This window comes from Centrocercus urophasianus, unplaced genomic scaffold (assembly GCF_019232065.1).
Source record: "Centrocercus urophasianus isolate 14NV4802_14NV808 unplaced genomic scaffold, USGS_Curo_1.0 seq_17, whole genome shotgun sequence".
Classification (NCBI taxonomy): domain Eukaryota; kingdom Metazoa; phylum Chordata; class Aves; order Galliformes; family Phasianidae; genus Centrocercus; species Centrocercus urophasianus.
The window spans coordinates 24,362,833-24,383,758 of NW_024884722.1; the positions used below are offsets into that span (position 1 = coordinate 24,362,833).

General features: G+C 53.5%; 1 protein-coding gene across 1 annotated transcript; it reads right to left on the reverse strand.

Annotated features, from left to right (window-relative positions):
* Positions 1–8,553: 8,553 nt before the first annotated feature.
* TSPAN15 (tetraspanin 15) lies at positions 8,554–20,312 on the reverse strand. The gene is made up of 8 exons (XM_042818893.1): positions 20,185–20,312; positions 18,998–19,183; positions 17,080–17,154; positions 15,510–15,605; positions 13,917–14,033; positions 10,842–10,889; positions 10,107–10,223; positions 8,554–9,697 (listed from the first exon to the last, which is right to left on the reverse strand). Exons 1-8 carry the CDS (start codon positions 20,278–20,280, stop codon positions 9,545–9,547), a joined length of 888 nt encoding a protein of 295 aa, XP_042674827.1. The 5' UTR covers positions 20,281–20,312; the 3' UTR covers positions 8,554–9,544.
* Between the last annotated feature and the right edge of the window lie 614 nt (positions 20,313–20,926).

Sequence of the window (20,926 nt, forward strand, 5' to 3'; positions counted from 1 at the left end):
CCCACTAGGCTTCATTTTCTTACCCCTTCTTCTGCCCATGCATACCCTGAGTTCCTTTTGCCTGCTTTGACAAATGCTGCCTTTGCAGCACCCATCCAGTTATTCTCCCCATCCCATGGCACATGCAGACACAGAAGAGTGATGTTCTCCAATACAGAGAGAAGGTGGGAAAGCATTAAATGATTTTATCACCCAAATAACCACGGGTTCTTGCCTGTGGCCACACACAGAGGCCTTGGAGCACTTTGCAAACTGTTAGGGTATGAAAACAAAAAGCAATTCAAGCAGCAAGGGGGGAAGGGGAGGAATACTGTTAGGTCTTTCATTCTGCCTGTCTGACCTGCGGTGCAGATAGATCACGTTCGGGAGCAGAGCTCACAGATGGGCGCACGCTGCCTGCTCCTGGCCTCAGCCTCTCCCACCGCCTGCGTTCCCCGAGGGGCAGGAAGAGCAGATCCCTTTTAAAAAGCCACTTATACATCCCAAAATAACCCGGCAGAAGTTTCCGAGCGCATCAGCCCCTCGCGGCCCTCTTCCCACCCCGCGGGCCGGAGCGCACGGCGGCGCCTTCAGCACCATGGCCAGGGCCCGGCGCGCCGCCGCGGGACGGCAGCGGGGCCGCCCGCGCAGATTCCGCGCAGATCCCGCGCAGCGCAACCGGATCCAGGACGAGGCTCCCGGGAATCCCGCACCCTCGCTCTCGCCTCTTTTTTTTTTTTTTTTTTTTTTTTTTTCCTCTCGTTGCGGGGCCGGGAGGCTGTTTGTGCGCGCGCCTTTGTTTCCAGTAACCAAATTTCTTTTGTTCTACAAATTGCCTCAAAAGCGTCTCTTTGCTGCTGGCAAATGGGCTCAGATGAGAACAATTAGCATCACAATGGGCTTTCGGCCTCGCAGGGCGCTTTGTCTAGCGACGACCATCCCGCTGGGGAGCACCGAGCGGGGTGGGCGCCCGGCCGTAAATCTCCAGCTACAAATTGAGTCGCGGGAGGAGAGGACCGGGAAGGACTCGCGGGATCCCCTCCTCCCGGGGCCGCTGTCGTGGTGCCTGTTCCTTTTCCCACCGGCTGTGCGGAGCTGCCCCGAGCCCGGCACCCTGCTTTAGGCTGAGCCCTCCTGGGGAGGCCGGGGTCGCGCCGGGGCCGCTCAGCTGCGGGCACTCGACTTCAGGAGCGCTGCGCCCCGGGGACGTCCCTAAAACTGCCTCGGGGGGCGAATCGGTCTCTGAAAATCTGGGGACCACGGTGCGAAGTGCGCGCAGGGTGCCGGTGGGCTCACGGCGGATTGCTCAAGGGCACAGGACCCCGATGAGCTGCTTTGCGTGCACACAGTGAGCAGGCCTCCGCGAGGCCAGCGCTGTCCTCCCCGGCGCGTACTGAGAGCAATTTTGAAAGATCTTGTTGGAAAGAAAAGCAGCAGGTTGCACAGGTCTGACCGCGACACACTTTATTCTCCTCTTCTTCCAATAGTAACTAAAAAATAATAAGGAAAAGAATACATCCGCGGCCCCTCCAACGGTACAAACATGCGGACCACCGCTGCCAAAAATACTCTTATATACAAAATATATATTTGTTACGAAATACAATCAATAAATACAGATAGCGACAAATTAATATAATTTACCGTTTCCGAGTACAAAACCGTGATTTGTGTCTGCCCGCCCGACCTCAGGCCTGCTCCGCCAGACAGGACGGGGTGGGACGGGGGGCCCAGCCGCCGCCCCCGGCGCAAGGTGCGCAGGGAGACCTTCGGGCCGGGGGCGATGTTCAGCGCCGGAGCGCGGCCCGACGGGCTCAGAGAAAGGCAGGGAAAGCGGCGGGACCGCGGCGCGGGGCGGCTGGCGGCGGGGCAGCGGGGCAGGGCGAACTCCAGGGCCCGGAGGAGGCGGCGGCGGCGACGGCGGCAGGGGGCGGCGGCGGGGGAGGCTCGGGTAAACCCTGCTCGGCCAGAAGCAGGCTCTGTGTGAGCGCCCAGATGTAGTTGTGCGCGAAGCGGAGAGTCTCGATCTTGGTGAGCTTGGCGTCGTCGGGGAAGGTGGGAAGGACGCTGCGGAGCGCGTCCAGGGCGGAGTTGAGGTGGTGCATGCGGTTCCTCTCCCGGTCGTTGGCTTTCATGCGCCGGCTTCGTTTCTGCTTGCTGAGCGGCCCCTCTCCGCGCGCCTTCCCGCGGCCACGCCGCGCCTTCCCCAGCCCCTTCCTGCGGGCCACCTCCCGCGGGGGCAGCGCGCTGCGGGCGGGCGACGCGCCCCTGCTGCCCGCGCCCGGAGAGCTGCCCGCGCCCGGGGATGCGGCGGTGTCGGGGCCGCCGAAGTAGGGTTGCCCGGCGCCCGGGGCGCGGTCGCTCTGCGGGGCCATCGTGCGAAGCCGAGCAGCGTCGGCCCGCGGGGAGCCGGCCCCGATGCCCCGCTGCGCCCCGCGGCCGCCGACTGCACCTGCGCGCCTTCGGGGAAGGCTCCGCGACCTCCCCGTGCCGAGCCTCGAGAGCGGGCAGCACGGGTTGCGCGGCCGGCACACGACTGCCGTTAAGCCCCTATATATAGGGCCGGCAGACAATGGGGATTTCCCGGTCGGGCGGCGTGCGCGCCCCCCCGCCCGCACCCACCCCTTGGCACGCTTTTATCTTATCAGCCCGCCGGGAGCGTGCCGGCCCGGCACCGCCCGCAGCCCCGGCCCGGCCGAGCGAGAGCCCCCTCAGCCCCTCCCGTCCCGCGCCCCCCAGGCTCCGATCTCCGGCACCCGGCCGGGGGAGGGGGAGCCCTCTCTGCCGCCCACTCCCGCCGCTTCTCCGCCGCACCCCGGGAAACGGTGGCTGCTTCCCGCCGGGGAAGGGTCCCCCCAAAGTGGCCCCGGCCCTCCTCGCCCCACCGGACCCGCGCTCGGCCCGGAGAGGGCAGCCCCACCGCCGGGGCTCGGTGCGCAAAATGAGTCCAGAGCTTTGCGCACGGACGGTGGCGGGCGGTGGGGAGCGGTCCCCTCCCTGCCCTCGTTCGCCCGGCGCGGTGCGGGGGTCCACGGACGGCGGGGCCGGAGTCCCCCGCGCAGCACAGAGCCCTCGGGTGGGGCGGGCGGGTCCGACTTCGCGGCGCAGTCCGGGTGGGGCGGGAGCCCCCCTCTCCATCACCAAAACGGCGCGGCGGTGCCCGCAAGGGGACGACGGCTCCGCCAGCGGCCGGGCCGGACCGCGGCGGGGCGGGGGGCGCAGCCCAGGGCCGGGCCCCGCCTTCCTCTCCCCTCCGCCTGCCCGCAGCCCCCGGCCGTGGTTCGTGCCCGCGGGGGAGGCGGCGCGGGGCGCGGGGCCTCTCCAGGAGCGCGTGGCGGCGGCGTTCCCCCGCGGGCGGCGGTCGGGGGATGGCGGAGCGGGGCCGCTGGGTGGGGGGTGCGGCCCCAGGCGGCCCTCGCCGAGGGGCTGCGGAGAGGGCGGCGGGGGATGAATAGGGAGGGCTCGGCGGGGCTTTTTTTTTTTTTTTTTTTTTGTTTTTTTTTTTTTTGTGCCTGTGCAATTGGATGACAAAAAAATCTGGCGAGCGAATTTGCAAGGCTCAGACTGCCCACTTCAAACGTCCTTCAAACAAAAGCTGGAGAGGGAAAGAAAGCCCCACCTGGTACCGCTGTTTGCTAAAATAATAATAAATAGATTTCGTTTAATAAATAATTACAAGAGATTGTAAAGTGGAGTGCTTTGGGAAGCATTAATCACGGGGCCGGGGGCAGACATCACCTGCTGGCGGACGGGACAGCGGCATTGTGACATCACCTTCCCCCGCCGCCTCCCGATAACTGCCCCGCGCCGCACAAAGCCGCCCGGTGTGTTTACCCACGGGGGCAGAACCGGCACAATATCGCCGCGGACGTGATAAAAACCCGCGGGGGCTCCGCATCGCTCTGCCGCTCGCACCTGGCCGGGTCCAGCGACGCGGGGTGGCACCGAGCGGCCCTCGGCCGCGTTTACATTGCCCCATTTTATGCTCCTTTACAACAGGTTTACTGCAAGCCCTATCTCTCGGCCCTATTTGTCTTATTTTATTGAAAACATATGGTAACCAGAGCGGCCCCCGCCTGCCAGGCGTTGGAGACGTTTCGCAAGCCGCAGTCTCCCGGCCGCTGTTTGAGCACCGGACGGGGGGGGTGTACACGATGCTCGCCTCCCCCCGAGCCCCTCGGGGCCCTCGGCCGCCCCCATCCCGCACAGCGCGGCCCCGCGCCCCCCGCCGGGGCTCCCTCCGATCCTCTCGTCCCCCCCCGGCGCTCCGCGCTGCGCTTTGTCACTGTGCGGAGGCGCCCGACAGATGCGCGCGGCCCCATCCCGGTGCGGGCGCGCACGGAGCGCAGATGCCAGGCGCGGGGTGCGCAGATGCCGCTTTGTGAACGACCGCTGCGAACAATATTTCTCCCTTCCTCCCCCCATGGCGGGGAGAGGGGAAGGGGCAAGGAAGGGAAAAAAGAATTAAAGAGAGAAAATAGGAGAAAGAGAGAAAAGCGGTCATGGAAGCGTGTCCCGCCCCGCCGGGCGCACGGAGACCGTCGCGCAGCGTTCGGCACAGGGGAGGGGGCGAGCCGCCTCCGCGAGAGGGTCCCCGGGTGTCTCCTGGCCCCATTCGCCAACCGAATCCCGCGGAGCACAGCCAGAGGCTGAGCTAAGGCTGTGTCCAAGGAGAAGGTCTGTAGGGAGCAGGAAAACCAAATGGCCCGGGGAGGAAGGAGAGGCAGCAGGTGCCGAGCACAGAGCTCTCAGCGTCAGCGGGGGTCTGTGGTGCATACAGGTGGGTGCTGCGAAATTGTTCTGCTGAGGCATTCCACAGCGATGTGGGATGTATACCACGTGGAATTGTAAGGTCCTCGGTCACCACATCCCACCAGCCCCAGCTCCCTTCGTGGAGAGCACTCAGTGGCCCCACGCTGATTTACCATCACCAGGAGAGCTGCTCTCCTTAAGCTCTCTGGCTGTGCCTGAGCTCCACAAGCTCCTGGGGAGATCTCGCAGGAGCCCCCAAGGCTGCACCCCACACCCCATGACAGCTCTATGGGAAGCACAGATCTCTGCCACCAACGAAGCAATCTCAGGCTGCCACCCCTGAGCACTCCCAGCTGCAGGGCAAAGCCCAGCTCCTGCTTTGCAGGTGCACGGTGGATTTATGACTGGCACAACCCAGGATGCTCTCAGCAGCTGCCCATCAAGCACACAGAAGAATTGAGCTGTGCTTGGCTCTGCTATGGAGCTTCCCTGGTTACACTTTAGGACACCAGGAAGGTATCCAACAGATGCCAAGCACCAGCCCTGATGCTCTCCATCTCCTTCCAGTCCTTTCCACCCTGCTGGCCAGGCCAGGCCAGGGCAAGGCTACTCCCAGAGAAAAGGAAATGTGTTCTGCTGTGGAACAAAGTGTGCAATGGATGAAGTGAGCCCAGGAGTCCCTTGCACAGGAGGTGCCCATCCCCAGTCTGGTTGTGCTGTTTTGGTGGGGTGTGCAGGGGAGGGAGACAGCCAGGGGAATGGGCAGCTCTGGAGAGAAGATGACGTGTGAAAATACATTATTGAAATACATATTGAAAATAATAAAAATTTGGGTATTTTCATCCAAAGCACTTTGCAGTACATACTTCATAACTCTACCACCACTCAGCCCTGAAAGAGAAGCTGAACCAAGACTGAAGCAGCTCTGGGCACTGCAGTTGCAACAAGACATGCTCCAACCTTATGCCAAAAGGCTGTGAAAGCTGGTGATTTCAGCATGGAACCTCACAAATACTCACCTCCCCAGGCCTGCATTATCTGGGGAGCCAGATGACCCTCAACTGTAAGGGGAGACCGGTGGTTCCCTACCGGCCATGCCTGGACTGGGGGGTGCAGAGACCAAGGATAGGATCCTGCAAACCTATCCAGGATGGAGGCTGCCACCAGCAGCCCCGTGGCACCATCTGTTGAGCCTGTGTCCCAGCTGAGCTGGGCCATCATCGCAAAACATAGGAGGGAGTACAGGTTCAGCCCCTCCACTGGCTGGAACTGCTGCTGTGCCCCACTCTGGGCTCCAATGCTCCCCAGTCCGCTGCTGGTCCCCGCCCCCCACTGGCGACCAGGGGACTTGAGGCTGCCTTCCCCCTTACACCCACACCCGGGGGTGCCATCACCCAACACCTGCTTCCAGGTGTTATGGACGTGCAGGGCAGCGTTGCCTGGACTGGTGAAGCAGTAGGAGCTGTGTGACCCCAGCACACTCTGTGGATGGCTCCAAGCCACCTCCAGCTTTGGGGTCCCCAGCCCGACACAGCCGCTATGCCCCGATGTCCCTCCCTCCCCCAGCTCTCACAGTGGTCCCCACCATTTTCCCAACATCATTTAAGTTTCTGGAGCAATCTTTTTTCTCTTTTTTTGTCCTTCTTTTTTTTTTTTTTTTTTTTTTTTTTTTTTTAAAGCAAACCATCTACCATATGTTCTCCCCTGAAAGGGGTAATTGTTAACAGATCATTAAAACACCGTGGCGAGTGCTCTGAGATTCCTTCCCTTGGTCTTACGCATTATCCCGTCTCTGTCACCCTTTCAATGCGGCTTTGAGGGCTCTGCTTTTCTAACTTCCTTCTCGGGGGAGAAAAAAAAAAAAAAAATGAAAGAGCCACTAAAGTGACCCTCTTCACAGCTCTCCTCCTTTCTTTTCAATGTCTTTTTCGACACCCAACAATAATCGGGGCCGGCGTGCTGCAAGCTGGGGGCTGAGGGCCGCATCCTGCCCCGCTCGTGGGCACCGGGGTTCAGGGGCAGCACATGTTGTGGCATCAACCTTGCCCTTCCCTTCTGCAAAAGGGGTCTGCACATCCCCAGCCCTTCATCCCCTTGACTGTGGAGAGTGTGGGCACGGGCAGTGAGGTTTGGTTCCACATTCCCTGCTCAGTGCGTTTTCCCCCGATCCCTTGGCTGCTCCCCCCAAGCAGTGCTGCTTTTGCATGGCTCAGCACAGCCTTGCTCTGCTCCTCCGTGTTTCTGAGCAGCTGCATGAAGCCCTAGAACCTATCCCTACCCACCTCCGGCACAGAAGCCTGGCACAGGGTAGAGGGCACTGACACCTGTGTTGAGACAGATGGGAAGGAAAAGCCACTTGAGTTTTAAAAAAAAAAAAAAAAACACAAAAAAAAACCAGAAGCTCCCAAGCCCGGCACGCAGATTCTCCAATGGCCTCCAGTAGCTCAGTGCCTGTTGCCTGCATGTAACCCTGGGGTCCAGCAGCGGGACGCAGTGATGCCTGCAGTAGCGAAAACATCGGCACGACGCATCGGCAGACGGCAGCAAATCTCTCTGCTCGCTGTTCCCCAGTTCTGCCGTGACGCACAAAGCGTGCGGCTGCCTCCTGCTGCTGGACATGGGCACAGAGCCCCAGTGGCGCGGTCCCACTGAGCCCCTGCATTCTCAGCAGCGACGCTCAGCCACCGCCACGTCCCTGGGCTGCAGACCGTCTCGGGTCCCACAGCACCCATCCCGCAAAGCCCATCTCCACTTCATCCCGTTCCCATCTCGCTGCAGAGCCGCCCGCACACCCCCTCCCCATCCGTGGCTGAGAGCTGCTCGTGGAAGGGCACAAACGAAGCAGACACCAGCACTCGCAGCACCAAAGGATGCACAGCACAGAGATCTTGAGCAGCTGGTATAAAAAGAAAAGAAAAAAAAGGAAGTTTCTTGTGCTCTGTCAAACCCACACCGCTAGAGGGGGGCTGTTTGTCGCGGCCCCACAGGTTTCCATCGCGCAGTGGCACAGAAGCAGCAGCTCCTAGAGCACTTTGGGGGGATGCAGATCGGAAGTAAGCAATGTTCAGCACTATTCAGCGCTCTCAGGAGGAAGCAAGTGCTGCTGGATCCGACCCACCTGAACCAGAGAACCATTTCACACCGGTATCCATCCCGTCAGGAGGGCAGGAACTCTCTGGGAAGGGCTCAGCTGAGTGCCACAAGCTGGGCCACAGTGGGTTCTCATAGAGGCAACCACTGCTGGGATCAGCACAGCCACATGGGCACACTGAATGAGGTGCTGGCAATGGGTCCCCAGTTCCTGCTGAGCACCAGCAGGGAGGAACCAGTAAAACCTACTGCCAAACACTGTGCCAAGAAGTGTGGGTGGCCCCAAACCCTTTGTGCCCTAGCACCCGCTGTGCTGAAGAGCTGCTCCCCAGCAACCCCAAAGATTCTCCCATTATTTTATAACCACCCAACATCTAGCCATGCTTTTCTTGCCCCCTGCTTACCCACATTCCCGGAGCAAAGACCAGAGTGTGCTTTGGAGGAGACAACCAGACACTGCTGATGGGAAGAGAGATGTTTGACCTCTGTAACCACCATCAGCCATGCTGTCAATAGAGAAGGGTTGGGCCAAGGTCTTTCCAAGCACTGTGGAGATGTGGCACTGAGGGATGTGGCTCAGTGGGAAGGTGGGGGTGGGCTGGGTGAGCCAAGAGGGCTTTTTCAACTTGAGTATTTTTCTGATTCTTTTCTGGTAGCTGGAAAAGCACTGAACTTCCTCAGAAATCCTTGGTCAGGAAGAAGCCCTTACTTTCTCAGCACTGAGTGTCCAAATCGTTTTGAAAAAAAATATATATTTTTTTATTTTGACAAGAATCAAATTCAGAAACGTTTCAACATCGATAATTCCCCCCCAATCCCCTCTAACACTTAATTTACTAATGAGGAAAAATACAGTACGTATACAAGACTTAAACATCTCATAAACTGATACAAAAGCCAGACAATAACAAACTGCATTAAAAGTCTATCAAGCATTACCTGATTAATCCAACATTGGCATTTGCCCCATCATTAAAAGGCACGAAGGACCGAGCAATGAAGTGTTCAGTGTCACACCCATTACTGTCAGTAAATTGATCAAGATTAGCATAAAAAAGTCATTAAACACATGTTTAATATTCACCCTTTAGATCAGCAAGAAATCTCTCCTCCGATTTGCAACCAGTAAGAAATTGAAATTGGGAAGGGCACAGAGAGGCTGCCCAGGACATGGGGCTGCAGCCTCACCTTCCAGCATACAGCCGACAGCTTTAACTGCCAGCAAGGCCACCCTGCTTGCAGTGAGGCCCCGGGGTGCACAGGGAGTTGGAAGTGTTGAAGATCCCTTCCAACCCAAGCCATGCTGTCATCCCATGCAGCACCCCGCTCTGGGGCCAGTGGGCAGCCCCAGCATTCTGCCTGGTTTTAGCCCCTAAAGAGGGAGGAGGGGGACAAGGAGGGAGGAAGGCGACGTGGAATGGGCCACGCGTGGTGATTCCACAGCAGTGTAGGCACGGTGGTTACTTGGTCCGCTTCCCAAAGAGCTAGGAGCAACCTGAGCACGGCATCCAGAGGTCTCATGAGAGCTCAACACACACCCAGAGGCAGCGGAAATGTTAGAAATATTAAGACCACGGGGTAAAGAAGAGACTCTGGTTTTGGTATTCTGCTTTAAAAGAAATACCAAAGAAGAGTTAGAGTTGATCAGTTGCACCCAATGTCCGTAATGGCCACAGAAGCACAAACCGGCACGCAGGCTGACAGGCTCCAGAGGCTCCTGCTGTCAGCCCGGGTAGCACATGCAGCAGCCTGCGCTGGCAAATTCGGGATCGGAGCGTTGCTGCATCTCCCCAAACAGGCTCTGGCCAAGCTTGTGCTCAGCTATGATGTCTTCCACCCGCGTGATGTACAGCAAGGACAGCAGCACCCCCAGGAACTGCAAAACAAGGGCATCGCACGCTGCTCACTGCACCTCATGGCACTGCTTGCACAAAGCACATACACAGCGCAGGCAGAGGGGCACAACGTAGCATACGCACTGACATAGAACCGTGGAGTATCCCAAATTGGAAAGGACTCATAAGGATAACAGAGAGCAAGCCCAAAAAGCTCCCATCCCAGTTAAGCACAACAAGAACTGGAATACCTCATATTGAAATTTCTGATGGGCATTTTGCATATAGGAGAAAATACAAGATATTGTGGGTTGGAACTGGATGATTCTTGACGTCCCTTCCAACCCTACCCATTCTATGAGAAACGAATAGTGTTTGTGAACAGCTGATATGACAAAAGATTTCCCACAGCACAAAGCAGCACTCCCTGTGGAGCCACGGCCCTTTTACCTGGGGGAGCAGGATGCCCAGCAGAACACCAGCCATGATGCTGTAGTTGTCCAAAAACCAAATGAGCACTGCATTGGTGCACCCGCGGACATAGATGACATCTTGGATACTCAAGCGCTGCAAAGCAACAGAGCAGACATTATTTAAAAACTACAAGCCACCTTCTTTTAAGCCGCTCCCCCAAAAGCAGTGCATCTCATTCTAATTGTAGACCACACAGGAAGGACAGAAGAGTCTCTGCCATTTTTATCAGTGCTTCCAAGTTTTAAATGCAGCAGTGGAAAAATATTAATTGCAGACAAGCTTTGCAATAGCCTACGAAAAGGTCTGCAACCAAAGCAGAGGCTACATGCCACAGCACAGCCCAGCAGATCTGCTCCTCTTCCAGGAAAGAGCTCTTTCCAAGTATTTCAGATCCCAGTGGTGGGTATTTCATTCTGATGTCCTAAATTGGCTGTACAGAAATTGACTGTAATCACATCACTAATTAGAATATTGACGTGTCCCTCTTTGCTGAGCAGTTACTGTAAGTGGGAGGTTATTTCTGGAAATAAATGCTTCACGCATGTGTCAAACAAGGAATCACAGAAAATGCACAGTCAAGTACAATCAGTTTAATGGTTGCTTTAACTTTTCAGTAGATTCAAGCATGCAGAAGATCTTTTGTTACTGATAAGGATAAGCTCACAAAATCAGAACCTTTTACCATCACGAGGTGGGTGCTGGTTACTTTACCTCTTTGTCAATAGTCTTGTATCCACACATGGTGTTGATAATGTCTGTCTGAAAAGAAAATAAAACGTAGAGTAAAGCAAAAACCCAGAGGTGCCACCACCCCGGGTCATGGGCTGGGGACAGCCACACCACACTGCTTCCTTAGTTCACAACACAGCCGGGAAGCAAGGAGGGACAGCCTGCAACAGTGATACCTGTGCCCAACTCAGCCTTGGGGAAAACAGAATGGTGATTACAGCGGGGAGAACCAAGAGCTTCTCCCAGGACCCCCAGGGTCAGACCTCCACGAGGCAGCTGACCCCTATCCATCCAGGAAGGAGTGCAGGGCCACAAACCGAGGCTGGCCATGACAGACCTCTAAGCTACGGCTGTTTCCATACAACAGCCAGTTCTAATTTTAAGGCTTTAATGGCTTAACTTGTCACATTAAGAAAGCCGGGGATTAAGGCCGTCGTTCCATCACGAAGACAACTTTCAACTTGGAAATACCTGAAACCTAAATAATTTCCAATACTACAAGCGCTTAATGAACACATTACAAACCCAAAGCCTGAGTGTTTGTATTCACAGACGCTTACCAAAACACTTTCTGCAGCCATTTAATGCTTTGCTTGAGCTGTGAAGCCCAACTGGCCTGACAAGGCTTATAGAAAAGTACTGCCCTCGACTTACAAATCAAACATAAAGCCCACCGAGATCAAATGAAGCAATGCACACAGTGACAAAGCCAAATGAGAAGAAGAAAATGAGGGAAAAAAAAGCAGAGCAAACTCTACCTTGCTGATATACACCCCAACACAAGGAAAGACATAAAATTGAGATTTCTAAGTGCTGGTGGGTAGGGTCACATCTTTCATGCACCCCAAAAGCCAGGCTCTCCCTTGACCATGTGACAGGCAGGCAAACCAGGTTTGGGGGACTCTGTAGAAGCTCTCCCAATCCGTTTCTGAAGGCACAACGGGAGGTCCCAGCTGCATGGTAGCAGGGCACGGTTGTGAGGGGACCGCTTCTCTCACAGCACTTGAGCCTGACATAAACACACGGCCACCAGCAAAATACTGGACACCAGAGAACTTCATGACATCATCGCTGAATTTTAAACACAACATTTGCTAACAAGACATCATGGCACAAGAAACTGTGCTCAATGGAGATAAATGCATTCAAAACCAAAGTTTGCATACATCCGGGAATTGGATTGTTATCTCGGCTACACTTGTGTAAGTCTTTAATAAATACTTAGACTGGACAATAATTCCTTCAGATTGCCTCAACAGCAGCATGACCAGGGCCTGGTTCATCCTGTACAGGGCTTTTAAAACAGATCTGAAGTCGACCCTCCTACACGAACAGGAGTTTTCCATGACTACAGAGTCACTGAGTAATTACAAACTGTATCTGTGGCTTTCCAGGACAGAAACCAGCCTGTATTTGGAAGTATTTGTCAGACAGCCAAGATTGATGCATCTCCCAATGTTTTCCAAAGGCAGCAGGCTGTACAGTCACGCTGCTAACACTGCCCTGCCCAATGCACAGCCCTGCAACTGCAGCATAGCTACCAGCCCTTATGCTTTACAGCATCTTGCTGAGCTCTCCAACATTAAATAAAGGGGTATCCATCATCTGGGGTCTTCTTTACACTTCTCAGTTAACTTGTCTGAGTTAACAAACCACATGCTACATCTCCTCTGCAAGAAACCCTATCCCTCCTTCCCCAGTTGGCAATGAAACAAGAGGAAACAGAACTCCTTGCATTCCTCAGAGAACTCCTTGGTTTTAAAACATTCCTGACTTTGGGCTGCTCTTGGAATACACAGTCTATGTGATTACCTGTCCCAGGGCATGTGGCATTATCTCTGTTCCCCACAGAAGCAAGAAGAGCCCATTTGTCACAGACAAATAATCGCTCAGTTACAAAATCTATCAGCTCAAACACTGCGTAAAATAAGGAACACGCACCAAACACACGACCTAATAATTCTAAAGGAAACATCTGTGTAGCACCAACAGCCACTGCTTGTTATAGCGTTTCCCTTTACAGCACTGCTGCAATTCTACACACGTGAACTGAGCTTCTAAAAGAAAGCTTCAATTGAGAAGGGTGAGACTCAGAAAAACAAGCGCTCCATTGACACCACACTGAGCAGCCAGACTGCTCTCTCTGAGCTGCCTCTGCCTCTCTTCATCACCAACCGAGGGCAGAAGCCTGGGCTCTCCTGCCAGCTCCACACAGTTGTGGATCAGCATACATCACTTTCAGATACACGACTTCTCAAACACCTCGGGCTTAAAACATAGCTGTTTAGCTTTGGTTTCTCAGAATAAATCTCAGCTCAGCACAGATCTAAACACACTTCTTCTGACACACAAGAATGTGTAAGTGTAAGCAATAGACACCTTTGTACTATACACACTTCTCAGCAATATCCAGCTGGATTACTGAGATTACTATTGCGTTTCTCTTCCCTTCTTTAATCAAACACCCAAGCCCCACAAGGAAAGGGCAGCACCTAACAGGCACCAATGGGCTATCCATCACAGGTCTCTGTTGGAAGAGCTTCAGGAAACAAGACTCAAAGTGCTGACACAAGCGGCAGGGCTGGCACTGAGTGGGAATCACCACCCACTGCTGGCCCAAGGGATGTGAGCACAATGAGGCAGTGGGTGCCACATTTCAGCAGTGGTGGCAGTGGCTCACCTCCACTGGTGCAGAGATTGGACGAGAGGTGATGGCCTCGGGTCGTGCCAGGGGAGGTTCAGGTTGGGTATTAGGATACATTTATCCTCCAAAAAAGCAGTGATGCAGTGGCACAGGCTGCCCAGGGAGGTGGAGGAGTCTCCATCCCTGGAGGTGTTGCAGAGCTGTGGAGATGTGGCAATGAGGGACATGGGCAGTGGGGGGTGGGTATGAGAGGGCTTTTCCAAGTTCCATGCCTCTATCTTTCTATGACTGAGTGGTGATAGGTTGATGGTTAGACCTGATGATCTTGGAGGCCTTTTCCAACCCCAGTGATTCTTGGATTTGTCCATCTGTGAGGACAGAGGGTGGCTCAGCTAATGAGACAGCAGGCTCACCTTGTTCCGGACACAACACGTATAAGGCACTCCGCAGGCCAGCGGTCCTGGAGCGGCACAGTCATGGTAAGCGTTCTTTGACCAATCCGTATAGTCTTCCCCACCACAACACTTAAACTGCAAACACAACACAGAAGGCAAAGGCAGATTGCAGATAGTTACAGAAACTCTTCTAACAACTGGAGAGAAAAGTAGGAATAAAGCAGTTTTAAGAGCACTGAGGGATAGGGCAGCTCCCCAGGAATATACATGTACTAGTTAAGTATAGTTATATACACAAGAAAAATACGTAAAAAAAGGGGGAAAAAAATTCCGATTAGACAGGAGCAACAAATATTTATACCTCCTGAATGCTTCCAGAATCAGCCAAGCTATGGAGATCAGTGCAAAATGGGGAAGAAAAGGCTCTTTGATTGCAAGTAGGAACATTGTTTAATAATATATCTCATATAAAGTCACATCCAACGTGTGAAGGATCAACAACGAAATGCTTTCATGCTCAAGACAAACAGAAAAGGCAAAAAGAGACCCAACTGGCATTTAAAATATCTGAGGGTGGCACAGCCAAACCAGCATAGCTCAGCATGGACTATCAATTCAACTAACAATATTTCTGATCACATCTAAAAGAAAAAAGTGTTGATATAAGGTATTAAATATATATATATATATATATCAAAATATTTCAGGCATGATTTAGTTAGTACAACAAAGATCTGGCAAAAATAAAATACTGTAAGTTTACATTTGCTTAATACAAATATTCGCTCTGTTTTTTAAAGGAAGGGAGAAGCAGCAGTTTACTTCATCGCCACCATTTATCTCACTGCATATATACAAGATTTTGGGCAGTGCATGGAAACTTCAAAGCATTATGAAGTATTATGACAAAACTTCCTCAGACTTTCCGCGCTGACTCTGTTTTTCAAAGTAGGTTGTCCTTACCATAGCGATGTCATAGAACTCCACAGCATTTGCTGACCTAACTTTTTCAGTATTTTTTATCTGGGATGGCCACAGGCACCACGTAAGTTCTGCAAGCACATTTCTGAACGTTTTCTGCTTTTCCTGTCATCCCTGAGCTGCATGGCAATACTCTTCCTTAAGCCAAGAAACATTTCAACACAGCAGCATTAAAAAAATATAGGGCTGTGAGTCAACTGCACGTGCCATTAAGTAATGCTCAGCTGTGCTCACTGCAATTTCTGAATTTTAATTGCAGGTATATACACTTCCACAGGGATTTCATTTGAATAACCACCCTATTAAAGGGCTTGCTATATGGCCTTGAGTGAAAACACATCAACCAGGTTCAAACAGCCCCACTGCCACCTCTCTTCTCCTCTTCCAGCACTTCGAATAGTTAACCATTGGTTTTGGATGTCTTGGACAAGCCAACAGAAACACGAAGAAGAACGTGGGTGGAATTGAAGCTGAGTTTGTCCAAACCTGGCTGTGGGTCCCATAGAAAAATCAAACACTTCAGGACTCATTGAGAATCTGATTACCACATCCCTGGATCAATGAGGACCCACCACATCTTAGCATTGCTAAGACTGAGCTGGTCTTCAAAAAAGGAAAAAATAAACAAACCCGCTTTTGAACAGAATCCATGATGTTCTTGAAGTCTAAATCATCGTAGTAATTCTCAATTCCTCTTCTAATGTTATCATTCAGAAACTTGATTGTCTAGAAGGCAAAAGCAAAAAGATTCATCAGTTAGAAATGCCAAAAGTTAAAGAAAAGGTCAAAGTTGTCAGGCTTTGAGCTCCTAATGGAGCTGTAGGTTTCCCTGTTCACAATAGGGGAGTTGAACCAAATGGCCTTCAGAGGTCTCTTCCAACTCTAAGGATTCTGTGATTCAGTAAGTGCCATCTGTGGGTGGTGAGCACAAAAGGACAGCCCGTTTTCTATTTATTTTCATAAAACAAGAATGGTTATCATGTTGAAAATTAGAAATGCCACCTCCATTTATCACACCCCAACGCTTGATACTTGCCCTTGGGATCCTGGGACACACTCTGTCCTTCAAGAGCACCAAACAGATGTGAGCAATAAGGACAAGCAGTTGACAACCAGTGAAAACCCATGACAACCAGTTGTCCCACATCCCCAGTGCACCAAGCCAAACGGGCACGATGGACACGTGCTCACATATACAGGCAATGCTTTCTTTGTAAATACACACCACTGAAGGGTATTTCTTACAATAAGCACAGCTCAAAGAAAAGAAATAGAATGCCTCATTTCTGAGAGAGGAACAGGGAAATAAATGGGGGGAAAAAAAAACATTGGGACATGTGCAACAGTCAGCATTTACATGGAGGCTCTTAGCCTGAGCTTCTATTAAATGCTTCCTTCTCCTCCCCATCCTCACCCCAACGCATCCATTCATCTCACAGCACAAACACAAAGCCCTGGCCCCCGACACTGCCACCAACAAGCACGCTGGGAAACTGCTTAGCACAAGCAAATCCAACAATGTGCTTTCTATGTACAAAAGCCAATCACTGTTCCTCCTCACCCTCTCAGCAAATGCCATTCGGTGTTTACTTCACTTTCTGACCCATGACGTTCCCTCCTACACTGCATGGGCTGCAGTGCTCCAACCATGGCTCATGAGAGCACAGTGCGCAGGGCCAAAGTGAGCCACGGGGAGCGCCATCTTACTACTAAACACAAAGAACAAAATCTATCATTTTCCATGAGTTTGGGGTTTTTCTTTTTGTTTTCTTAAATGAAGGTGCGGTAAGCGTGTACATGTTGATGTCGGCTATAGAACCGAGCTCTTTTGCTTATGGATGTGGGCAGGGAAGAGATGCCACTCTGGTCAAGCATGTTGGCCAGTAAACAATGACTTGGTCTCCAAATGCAAATCTGAACTGGCAACCTGAGAGACAGAAGGAAAATACAAACATGCTCTGCAATACATTAAGAGCTGAAAACCCGTTTTGCCTGTACCAAACCACACACAGATATTCTCCAAATTCTCCATCCTTGAGTTCATTTCCAGAACTGATGACCAGTTCCACCCTTCCCTAACCTGAAGAGCCCCGAGAAGCCTGTGCTTATCTTCAGGCTTCCTTCAGCCCTGCTGACGAACTGAATGCCTCTCTTTGCTCAGCAGCACAGCCATAACTCCACACTCATAACCCCAGCTCACCTGGTTTCTGAAAATCAAGGCCACGACAGCACCGGCCAGCTCGATCATCAGGCACAGACCCAGAATGTACATGAACTGGAAAGAAACAACAGCAAGTGAGATCTTACAACAAACCAGAATTGCTCCTTCAAGGTGATCGAAGTGATCGAGTCTGTGACACTGCCAACTTTGTGAATATGAGATGTGTTCAAAGAAAAATAGATTTTGTTTTGTTCTCATAAAAATTGCTCATGCCACAGACAAGACTTCTTTCCTCGCTTTGATCTCTTTTTCCCCCAGTCTGCAAATCTATAACCACCTGCTTTGAATGGAAACAAAACGAGGAGGTGCATGTATCATGCTGAGATATTTCTACCTACAAGAGCACCCTGCTTCATAGCAAAGCTCATAAATGCTCAGCTACATGCAGAATGTTACGCTTTTATGCTCCAAAGACAGCAATTACCTGTTAGCTTTCATTTCTTTGGTAAAGTGGTGCTTTAAAGTAATCCAAGCCATTTTCTATCAATTTGTCAGTGTTAAATCAGAGCCAAGTTCTGGCCTTGCTACATTTTGGCACATAGCACATTCATTCGGCACATTCATTTACTTGTGTATGTCTTGTCCCTTCATAACAGCAAAATTCACCACGGAAGCTTCACAATCTCCAGCAGTGTCAGAGCAAACCCATGGCTGATCTCAGGAGGAGGCTTTTCCCAATCAGTGTAATTTTTGGACGCAACCCGCTGGGTGGTAAAACCCAGATTCTGAGCTCAACTGTTTTGGATGGACAGGGTACATGCAGCACCACCTCAGGAGTCCCTGCTCTTCCATCAGTAATGAGTGCTTTAACCAAAGCAGATGTCTTTTGCTTTCATCCCAGACTTCTCCCTGCAGATCCTCCCGTGCCATGCTGCTTTCAGCTCTGCGCCACCCACACCAGTACCACTGTTCCAAGTTACCAGACAGACAGATGTCTTTGCTGCTGCTAAATGGGGAATCAGCCCAAGAAACAGACTGGGGGACTTCCAGGCTCACTCCCACAGCATGAACAAAAAGCGTGCTCTGTGCTGGACAAGGAAGCACAACCCCCAGGACAGGTTCTCAGCCATTTGATGAGGAGAGCACAACACTTTTCAGCCAAGATCCAGCAAATATTTTCAAAACTCACTATGACCTCTTGTTTTGGTCTATGTAATATCCTCCCCCACCTCCTCCCCAAGCTAGGGGCAGCCAGGCCCCAGCCATCTCCATGCAATGTGACCAAGGCTGGTTCTTGCTCTTGTGGCTGCCTCTGGTTGAAACAAGAACTTGTTGGAGGAACCACTGTGCCCAGAACTAAACCCTGTGCCTCGTGTTTCCTCAGTCTCCCAGATGGTAGGCTGCAAGAACCCTCTGAGAAGCTGCAGCCACACCTCGGGGGCTTCTGGCTATGGGGCAGCACTCCAAACATTATTCACCCCCCTGAATGTGCCCACAGTACAGGGAAACAAGCATGTGCCACAGCTCCAGGCCAACCTCTCAGGGTAGCAGGGAATCAGCTATCAACAGCTGGAATCTGTTCCTTCTAAATACACTATGTTTTTAGGTCACTTTTTGCATTTTCAACAGCAGCTTCTCTAAAAAAGCAGCCTGGCTCCCTCCATCCAAAACAGATGACCTCAGGATCTGGGTTTTACCACCCAACAGGATGCACAGGAGATGTTTCCATAGCACAGCTGCTCCCCAGCCTTCTGGAGCACAGCCAGCTCCAGACTCCCATTCCTCATCAGTTTCTCCATGCCCATGGAGCAACAAATCACCCGCTACAAAGTCAGGGAGTGCAATGAAATATTTTTCAGCATAGACCTAGAAAGGGCCCCAGCTCTAAATCTAATCTATGTGATGATACAAAGCAACAAGCTCTAACTACCATGCAGAAGAAACCAATGGCACTTACTGCTTGAAGAAGGCAGAGGTTGTCCCTCAGTGAAGCCAGCACGCCCACAAAAGACACAAAGAACATGATAATGCCCAGAACGATTAAAATGATGGCTGGGGCTAGGAAGGCACTTTCCAGAGTCTTGTACCTCTGTCTTTCAACTTCTGCATAGATCCCGACAGCGAGAACAAGGCCCCCGATCACCTGGAATGACAACAGAACATGTTTTTCACTCCTGCTGTACCAGATCCATGATCAGGTGGATCTGCAACCTGCTGTCACCTGAATAAACCCATGCGAATTCTCGTTTTAAAGCACAGCACAGCCTTAGCAGCGCTCTGGGAACGTGGGCAGCTCGAGGCTGCGGGGTTGTATGCACGCCCCCAGGACAACCCATACCCTGCTGGCACCAGGGAGCAGCCAGCTCAGAGCATCACAGGACGGCTCAGGGTGGAGGGGACCTTCGAGACCACCCAGTCCCCATCCTGTGCCGCAGGCAGGGCTGCGAGACCAAGTTGCAACCCGGGAGGGATAGCGGGAGCTGTGCGCCGCTCCTCCGCCCTCCTCCAAGCGCAACCAGCGGCAGCATCCCAGCCGTCACCGCCCGCTGCGCTCCTGCAAGCACACAGACCCTCCGCCCGTTCACCAGGCGGCAGCCGCTCCGCACACTGCAACGCTGTAAGGATGATCCCGTTCCTGCGAGCAGAGGGGGAACGCAGCCCTTCCGCAAGCACCCGCCTGCTTACATCCCCATCCCGGCCTCGGCTCGCTTTTCCCAGCAAACCCCTGGGGCTGCCTCTGGGGCTTTCCCACGGAGAAGAGAAGCAATTTCTCAGCGCTACCCGTTCAGCCCCGCACGGGTAGCGCTTCCCCTTAAAGCGCTCGCTCACGGCAGCGCCTCCCGGTCACAGCGCGGGGGGTGGTTGCGTAGGGTTCCATAGGGCGACGGACACGGGCGGTGCTGCTGGCAGGAGGCGGCCGAGGCGCGGCTGCAGGTGCCCGGGTCCCGCGGGGAGCTCCGCCCCGGTCTGCGCCTTGTGGCCGGAGGGACCCCGCGCCCCCGGCGCCGCGATAAAGCGGGGCTCGAGATCAGCCCAGCGGCCAGCCCTCTTTTCCCAACAACCGCAGCTAGGAAACGCGGGCGGGTTTCATCCCCGTAGCCGCGCAGGGACAAAGCAGCCGCTGCCCCCGGCCGCTCTGCTCACCCAGAAGGCGGTGCAGTAGGTGATGAGGCTGAATTTGAGGCAGAGGTAGGAGAGCCGCGCGCAGTACCGCGCCTGCTCCGCGTCCCCCGTCGCCATCCCGCCGCCGCCTCCCGGCAGCACCTGCCGCTCCTCTCCGCTCCTCCCGGCACCGCCGCTTCCGCCCGCGGAGGGCGCGGGCTGCGGGGACGCGTCCCCGGACCGAGCGCGTCCCCGGCAATGAGCGCGTTCCCGATGCCGAGCTCCGCGGCTGCGCGCTGCCGGGAAAGGGCTCGGCCGGGAGCGGCGACGCCGTCACAGAGTCGCGGTTCGCTGCGGGAAGCGGGCAGCGCGGAGCTGCTTGGCTCAGCGGCCAGCCCGGCTACCCGGTGCAGGCAGCGGCAGAGCAGCTCGGAACGTATAACACCAATAACATAGAACAATCATTCCAAGTATTCCTTGCCTAAGTTATCGCCTATTTCAAATGCCTCTGACATCTACTGCCTCGTCCCGTTGGCATCACTCGCAGCTGGATGTCCCTCAGCATCACCCCTGGTTAACAACTCGTGACTTCGGTTGCCCTTTCCCAACATATTCCCTTGTTTTCGTACTCCAGTTTCGGCAAAACATAACCTCAGAGCAGGACACGCTGGATGGGGACGCTGTGTGGAAGCATCATCCATTTGCCCATTTGTGTTACTCTGGGGTTTCTATAAGGAAGCCATATGAAAATAGTTGAATAACCCTCTTTTGTCTAAATCCAGGC

Bases quoted from the DNA above. Each gene is read 5' to 3' on its own strand.
- TSPAN15 (XM_042818893.1), bottom strand. From the start codon at position 20,280: ATGGCGACGGGGGACGCGGAGCAGGCGCGGTACTGCGCGCGGCTCTCC. The intron at 10,890-13,916 runs GTGAGCCTGCTG...TTTTCTTTTCAG, and splicing joins CGTGTTGTGTCCGGAACAAG to ACAGACATTATCAACACCAT. The intron at 9,698-10,106 runs GTAAAAGGGCCG...CTTGTTTTGCAG, and splicing joins TGGGCATCCTGCTCCCCCAG to TTCCTGGGGGTGCTGCTGTC.